The sequence below is a fragment of the Populus euphratica genome, unplaced genomic scaffold (assembly GCF_000495115.2).
Source record: "Populus euphratica unplaced genomic scaffold, PopEup_1.0 scaffold124.1, whole genome shotgun sequence".
NCBI classification, from domain to species: domain Eukaryota; kingdom Viridiplantae; phylum Streptophyta; class Magnoliopsida; order Malpighiales; family Salicaceae; genus Populus; species Populus euphratica.
In genome coordinates, this window is record NW_011500013.1 from 389,034 (window position 1) to 397,167 (window position 8,134).

At 33.2% G+C, this 8,134-nt stretch overlaps 1 protein-coding gene across 1 annotated transcript; it reads left to right on the forward strand.

Moving 5' to 3' along the window:
* The first annotated feature begins 2,912 nt into the window (after positions 1–2,912).
* LOC105141569 (probable carboxylesterase 15) lies at positions 2,913–6,838 on the forward strand. The gene is made up of 2 exons (XM_011048819.1): positions 2,913–3,807; positions 6,276–6,838. The coding sequence occupies exons 1-2, from the start codon at positions 2,936–2,938 to the stop codon at positions 6,580–6,582; spliced, it is 1,179 nt and encodes a 392-aa protein (XP_011047121.1). The 5' UTR covers positions 2,913–2,935; the 3' UTR covers positions 6,583–6,838.
* Positions 6,839–8,134: the final 1,296 nt, after the last annotated feature.

Genomic DNA, 8,134 nt, shown 5'->3' on the forward strand with positions numbered 1-8,134 from the left:
TCTACTGTTCTACGATTCTGTCGGCTGTCTGATTCCATCATTCATAGATTTCTTTTACACACACACACACACACACAAGAACGTCCTATAATCAAGTAAGAAATTCAAGTCACCAGCTAGCACCATCCCAGCGCAGGTTATGTGGTTCAAAAACAGCCAGCAATGATTTAAATTTAATTGCTCTTTTTTAAACTTCCAAAAGAGGAATTCTTGGATTGTAAGGTGGGAAAAGTTAAAACGACTAGTCAGGCAGATCCAGTGTTTTGGCTTGAATAAACAATAATCCTACTAATAAAAAAAACGTGAGTGCAAGTAGGGAAAGGGTTTGGGAGAGAGAGCAAGCAATGCTAGCTAGATGGAAGTTAAGTGGCAAGAAACCAGGTGAGTTTTAGGAGCTGTAGAGTATTTATAGAGGGAGAATTAAACACTGCTATCAAACCATGCATCACAGGGCATTTGAGCTCATTTTCCAACCCTGTAAACAATCACAGCCAACCCCATCGTGTTCCTTGTTCCGAAACAACAAGATAATGATCCGCCGGGGAAAACAGTAAAAAAAGGGTATCTAGAAGAAGTCAAATCCTGTCCATAACATAAAATCAGACGGCCTGCTTTATATTTGAAACTCTCATGGCCGCCGCCGACTCAACAATTCCTAGTGGACACTTGCCCTCTCTTTAAAACACGCTACTCCAGTTTACTCGGAAAAGAGTAACCTCAACGTCCAAACGTCTGCATGCATATTCCTCAAAAGAAAAGATTAATTTGCTTGCACAAGGATCGACTTCTTCATCCATCAGGAGATTGTAAGTCTAATGAAGAAATGCTTATTGCCTCGACAAACATGTATACGTAAATGAAAACATTTTGGGACAAGAAACATGGCATGGACAAATTATGGATTTGGGAAAGAGGCAAAAGAGCTGTCTTTGACGGCATGCGTTTTGTTCTTATACGTTATCTTAATTAGTTCTTCTTACTATGTTCTTAACGTATTATTGTGATCTGTTGTCTGTTCTATCTTCTCAACAGTTTGCTCCACCATAGATTTCAGGGGAAATTAAATTAAAAAAAAACACAAAGAATAGAAGAAAGATAGAAGAGAAAAGGTGCATGGTAACGAAATAAGTCATGATTAATATGCTACTATCGAAATCTTAAACTCCGTCACTGATTTTTTTTTCTTTTTTTTCTGGAATTTCCTCCTGGATTTTTAGAAAAGAAACTTAATTTACTAGATAGGAATGGAGATACGGGGGTTTTAGGCACAGTATATATATAACCTCTATCCCCATCTCATATTCATCCATTTAAGCATACGATGGAAGAAAAACTCAATTTTTATCTTCTCTGTAAGGCTCGGGGCGAGTTTGACGATTCCCATTAATACACACATATCCTTCTTTTATAAAATATAAATGTAAAATAAACAAATATTGATTTTTAATCGCAATTTCTATATATGATACCTGATGAAACACAAGCAATCACAAAATAAATTAGTAATTAATAACATTTTAAAATTATTTATGCTGAAAAGTAAAAGAGATTGAATGAAATTTTTTATTGTATGATGCGTTATAAATGTGTGTATAATGTTATGAGGTAAGTTTTGGGGGAGTAATGCTGAAGTATTTTTTAGAGAAAAAATATTTCTTAGTTATAATTATTTTTTATTTAATTTAAGAAAATAATTTTTATAGTGCTCTTTTCTTAGTTTATTTTCATGTTTTTTAGTTTGTTAGGTTAGTTTTTTAATTTATTTATAAAGGATGGGCTCCAATGTGATTTTTGATAAAAACATATTGTGAAGGATGATTTTACATGTACTTGAGAAGAAATTTAAAATTGATAGGTCAAAGTTAATGTCATTGTAATTTATATAAAAATTATAAAGTAGATTTTCATATATCTAGTGGTTTGGTTTCGTTGTGAGGGAGTCTGAGTGAATATTTATAAAATTAAGATAAGAATAATATAAATTTAATGACGAGTTTTCTTCAACTCAAGAAGATTGATGCAGTAAAATTTTTAGAAAAAAAATATATTTTTTAGTTATTATTATTTTCTATTTAGTTTAGAAAAATATTTTTCTTTGTGGTTTTTTTTTTAGTTTAGGAAACCAAATATTGAGGTTGATAATTTATTGTTTTCTAGTTTTTTTAGAATTTTTATTACTTTTTGTTTATTTTCAAGCTTTTTAGTTTGTTTAGATTAGTTTTTGGTTTTATTTAAGGAATTGTAAATCTATTAGTGATGTAAATTATTTTAAAATAAATATTTAATAATCAAATTATGAATTGAGATCTTTATACAATCCATTTTTCAAAAACTTTTGTGTTTTTATATTTTTTATCTTTCTTGTGTTCCTTTTATCTATATTAAAAAGCTTTGTCAAAACAAGAAATGCTATCATTAGGCATTTTAAAAAATTCTTTAAAAAATCAAAGACAATAATTTTTTAAATATAATTTATTGGATATTCTCATAAATGTTGGCTAAGGAGAAAATTGCCCTTTATATTTAAACTACATATAAATCTTTTGCAGTAATACAAATCTCAATTTTATTTTATTTTTTAAAATTTCAAATTTTAACTATTATGTATTATTTGTTTATACGGCTCAGTCATGCTTTTTAATTTGTTTTTAATTTAAATGATTTTTTTTGATATTTTTATATAATTATAATGTGCTGATATTAAAAATAAATTTTAAAATATATAAAATATATTATTTTAATATATTTTTAAATAATTAAATATTTTAAAAAAATATTATTTACCATATCATCAAACATTACCTTATCAGAAGAAGCATTTTCCCTTCCTCCTTCTCTATGGTTCATATTAAAAAAGATAAAAAGATAAAAGATAAACCAATGGCTAGGAATGCATATGCAATCATCCACCAACTTCCATAATATCCCTCCTAAAATGACACAATCACCCTTCACATTAAAAAGAAAAGAAAAGGAAAAAAAAACTATCCCTGCCTTCTCCACTCCAATTCACACACCCTTCCTCCTGCCTTTTCCCCGTCCTCTTGCCTATATATACCTCCCATATTTAGCCATTACCTCCATTGCCAACCATCATCTCCCTACAGAGAAAGGAAACCAAATACTTGTAGCAAAAATGGGTTCTCTCCCTCATGTAGTAGAAGATTGCGGTGGTGTTGTCCAACTCTTTAGTGACGGAACCATTTATAGGTCCAAAGATATAGGGTTCCCCATGCCAATCATCAACGACGAGTCCGTCCTCTTCAAAGACTGCCTCTTTGACAAAACGTACAACCTCCACCTCCGTCTCTACAAACCCACTTCAATATCACTATCATCCCCTACAAAGAAGCTTTCCATCATACTTTACCTTCATGGAGGTGGATTTTGTGTAGGCACGCGTGAGTGGCCTAACTGTCACAACTGCTGCCTTAAACTAGCTTCTGGTCTCAATGCACTCGTTGTCGCCCCTGATTATCGTTTGGCCCCAGAACATAGGCTACCGGCGGCCATGGAGGATGGACTTAGTGCCTTGCAGTGGCTACAAGCTCAGGGTTTGAGCGACAAAGGTGATGCATGGGTCAATGGTGGTAAAGTTGACTATGACCAGGTTTTTGTTTTGGGCGACTCATCTGGTGGCAATATTGCACACCACTTAGCGGTTCAGATCGGTGTTGGTTCGACATGGTTGGCTCCGGTTCGGGTAAGAGGGTATATCCTATTAGCACCATTTTTTGGTGGGGTTGCTAGGACAAAGTCAGAGGAAGGGCCCAGTGAACAATTGTTGAACTTGGAAATACTGGACCGGTACGTTAACACACTCTAATCAATCCCTCTATCTGTCACAAATGATAATTTTTACATAGATTTCGATACATGTAGACCAGACCAATAAAACTTGAATCCGGTCAAACTATATATTATATAATCTAATGCAAACATAATCTCTTGGGCAGTCCTCCATTAGATCATATTCAGCACTAAACTACATACGATGAATATGTTTGATTTATGGTTATATGTATGTATCAGCCAAAGTCATTTCATTATGAATTTGCTTTCAAAAGATGCTGTGCCTTTCAATTCAGTCTGTACATGAAAACAACTCTCTGAGAACCAGTGGACACACAAATACCTATCTTTTGGGAAGTGCCTCATTTAGTGGGGATGTTTTGTATTTTTCTCTACTTAGGGCTCCATCTTGAATATCACTCCACAAAAGTGATTGAACGAAACTGGTCAACCTTAATGTGGTATCTAATTGATCGGAAAAGAGAAAGTAGGAAAGAAAGAAAGAAGACAGCAATGGAATCAAATTTGTGGAAAGTAGTGTGATATCAAGGGTCAGAGTCAAAAGATACGGCTTTTTCATTGATCTCCACAAATGACAACCTTGTTTTTGCCTGTCTAATTGTGATATACATACTCAATATCGTTAATTACTTAGACTGCAGGAGTGGTGGATTCTATTAGTAGTGTTGTTCTTTTGAGAGCTTGAAATGATCAAATATCATTCACCCCTTTTATATCCTGCTAATGACTTGGACCACGCCATCATTTTCACCAAGGATTTTGATTGATGGTGCCTGTGTTTGCCCCTTCGTTGATCCGTACAAATGGAGGTGGTGTCCAAATTGATGCTTGGACGTATCTGTCTTGAAAGCAAAAAATGTAAATCACACTCACAAATCACACCCCCACCACCTCACAGGCTTCGTGCCTGATTGCTCCACATGTCACATTGAGTTATAGAAAGACTTGGTGGTGCTAACTATTGTGATCCATTTTTTTTCTTTTTTAGTCTCACTTCCTGTGGTTTTAGTTTCCTCAAATTTATCCTCGACTCCCCTGTACCTTCTACAGAATACTTTGTCCACCTGATAATTCCATGCAATAATTAATGTAAGATACAAATGGGATAAAAACTTGAACAGTTAATAATATCAGCTCGGAAACAAGAAGGAATTTGCAGCACAGTTGCACTGACATGGTGAATATATACTATTCATTACTTGATTGATTTCCTTTCCTCTTTGTTAGTTGCCTTGAATATATATAAGGACAAGATCTTCCTGATTGTTTGGTGATAGTTCCTATACAAGATTCAGCAAGTAACAATTCTATATCTGATCCAAAAACTAGGATAATCTGAAGTATTCCATGCAGCAAAAACCAAAAGCTAAGATCAAACGACAAGGTTGGCATGCTTTCTGGATGAGAAACACTAATATATTTATTACCCACCTCATGTTAAACAGATAGCAGATAGTGGTGTTCAATTCACGTTTGGGACATGTGTGCCCTAGTCCATCAATAAATTATTATAGCTAGCTTGAAAGGGACAACAACACGTCTAGCCTAGATGAATATTGATGGTCAGAGAGATGCTGATTTCTACGTGGGATAGTGGTGGCTGGTATAAGACACACATACAGTACAAGGGAACCTTTAGGGACAGCTTTATGAAAAAATTCCTTGATCGAAAAAGTTCATGATAGAGCCTTGTCTCTGCTTCGCTGTTATTTGCGTGGAGTTATGGTCATTTCTCTTCTTTTACGTATTTGAATTGGCCAGCAAGAATTTATTAAGTTGTCATGTTCGCAAAGCTCCAATCTTTTTACAGATTAAAATAAACGTGATCAAAGCCACAATTATTGTTTTTTTTTTTTTAAAAAGAAAAAAACAGTAGAGCTCATGAGATGAGAGGTCAAGCTCAAAGAATTGAATACAACAATTTGGCTTAGATGGTTCTTAATTAGTGGATTCTTCTATTAATGCCATGGTGCCAAAAAGTCTCCACAGCCTCTAATATGAAATTCCACCAACTGATCATGTTTCACTTAAATCATGGCCCCATTAATTAGTTCAATGTCCTGATATATACAGTTCTCCCATTTATGATCAAATTGAATGTTGTGGTAAGTCTCATCTGGTTTTATTTTATTTTTTTATGTAATTTTCACTAAAATTTAATTACATGTGTTTATATCAGCAGAGCTCCCTTTCCAGTGGGGTTCTTTCACATCACATGCTAGCAATGAGATGGTATGATAGTGCCTAAACCAATAACAACATAAATGCCTCCAAATATACCAGATAGTGCCTCCCCCAATATCATCTCATCTCCTTATCTTCTTGAAAAAAAAAAGAAGTTGTGCACCATACTTGAAGTTCCCAACATGCAGCCTGAATGTCTTAGAATTATTAATGAATCCATGTGACTACCTTTTTCTGTCCTTTGGTTTTTTGACTGATGAATCCAAGTTAAATTACAGTTTTTGGAGGCTATCCATGCCTGCTGGAGCAAGTAGAGACCACCCATTGGCGAACCCCTTTGGACCGGATAGCTTGAATCTTGAGCTGGTGGCTCTCGATCCCATCATGGTGATCGTAGGTGGTTGTGAACTGCTGAGAGATAGAGGTGAGGGTTATGCAAGGAGGTTGAAAGAGATGGGAAAGAAAATTGAGTACGTTGAATTTGAGGGAAAGCAGCACGGTTTCTTCACCAATGATCCTTACTCAGAAGCTTCAGAAGAAGTTATTCAAGTCATGAAAAAGTTTGTGCTTGAAAACTGCAGTTAAATATTAATCAGCATCTGTCAAGTCCTCGTCTACTCATTACTGGCTACCAGCTACTGGTTACCCTTCTTTTTTTTTTTGTGTACAAGGAAATCAATTACATATAATTTCTGGCGTCCTTACTTTTTCTAGTACTTAATTATGTATTAAATTCTGGTATAATAAGTGGGTTTGTAAATGTTTATTTTTCTTTTCTTTTTGTTGCTGTGATTTTCGCAAAAATATAGAATGTGGACTTGCACAGTTTAATAGAGGTTGATGATACTAATTTTGTAGAAATGCATCATGGTTGCGCTTTTATGACCAAAACATTTGATAGCTATATGCATTTCGTTTGATAGTTAAATAACTAGGGGCAAAGTTATTAGACCTCGTTGGCTTTTTAAAGAAAAAATTAGCCACCGCTCTATTTTATAACTATAATATTTCCAAGGTAATAAATGCTTTAATATTATTTTTCGAACTTTGTTTAAATTCTCATTGTTGATCATAATATCATAATGTAAAAAAGTACAACCATAATAATGCATAATATTGAAGAAATATTCTATTAGTATTTCAATATTGATTCTAATGAAAAAAATATACTGAGAAAATCATGAACAATAACTAGTCGCTGAAAAATATATCATTGGTAATTTTTAATATATCGATTATTTCATCAATAATATAATCACTAATGAATTTATAGATAGAAAAAACATACCAAATGAGAAAAAATTTACCAGCATCATTCCATCAAAAATTTCATCATAGATTATGACATTATCCATAGAATAAACAATTGATAATCTCATTGCTGATTGAATGCATATTACCAATAGAGTTAAACCATTGGAGATATACATATTAAATGCAAAACAAACGAAATGGATCTACAGGTGTGCCTGGTAATTGAACCATGAATCTCCTTGTTCTAGTTCTTTACACCAAATTGCAACCATCGCATGAAACGATTATTCATCATATGCTGGATATAAACGTCCCAAATAGTCTCTGAAAAATACAAAGGTCAGAAATCCCTCCACTTGGCCACGTTTTCGTAGTTTGAAAGACCTCTTTCTTTTACATATTTCTTTGATTTTTGTTTTGCATCTCAAATAAAAAATCACGCAATCTATATGACATATATAAATTGTCGGTTAAGATAATGAAAAAAATAAACATTTAAAAAGAAGTATAACATTTTGAATTTAATCTTATCTAATGAAGTTGTAATTCTCCCACATCTTTCTAGCAACAAGATTATCAGCCTTGTCTTATTAATTTTTTTCCTTGCACGTCAATTTTATAAAATAATTAGTTCATTAAAACTAAAAATTGACAAAAAAAAATCTATTTTAAAAACAAACAATCAAGTCCCATGTTGAAACTAATCTCTTTAAATATGTGCATGAGTGTTTTTTCATGAATTCTTTTTGTAAAAAATACATCATAACAACATCTGGATTGAAATTTTTTTTATTTTAACACTTCTTACATGAATATTTAATATTACCTCCACTAATAGTTTTCGGATTAGATAAGGTGTAATTAATAAGACCCTTAACTCCAT

What these genes read in the sequence shown, in the direction of transcription:
- LOC105141569 (XM_011048819.1), top strand. Translation starts at nt 2,936, where the DNA reads ATGACACAATCACCCTTCACATTAAAAAGAAAAGAAAAGGAAAAAAAA. An exon ending in AACTTGGAAATACTGGACCG is followed by an intron (nt 3,808 to 6,275) that starts GTACGTTAACAC and finishes GTTAAATTACAG; the next exon opens with TTTTTGGAGGCTATCCATGC.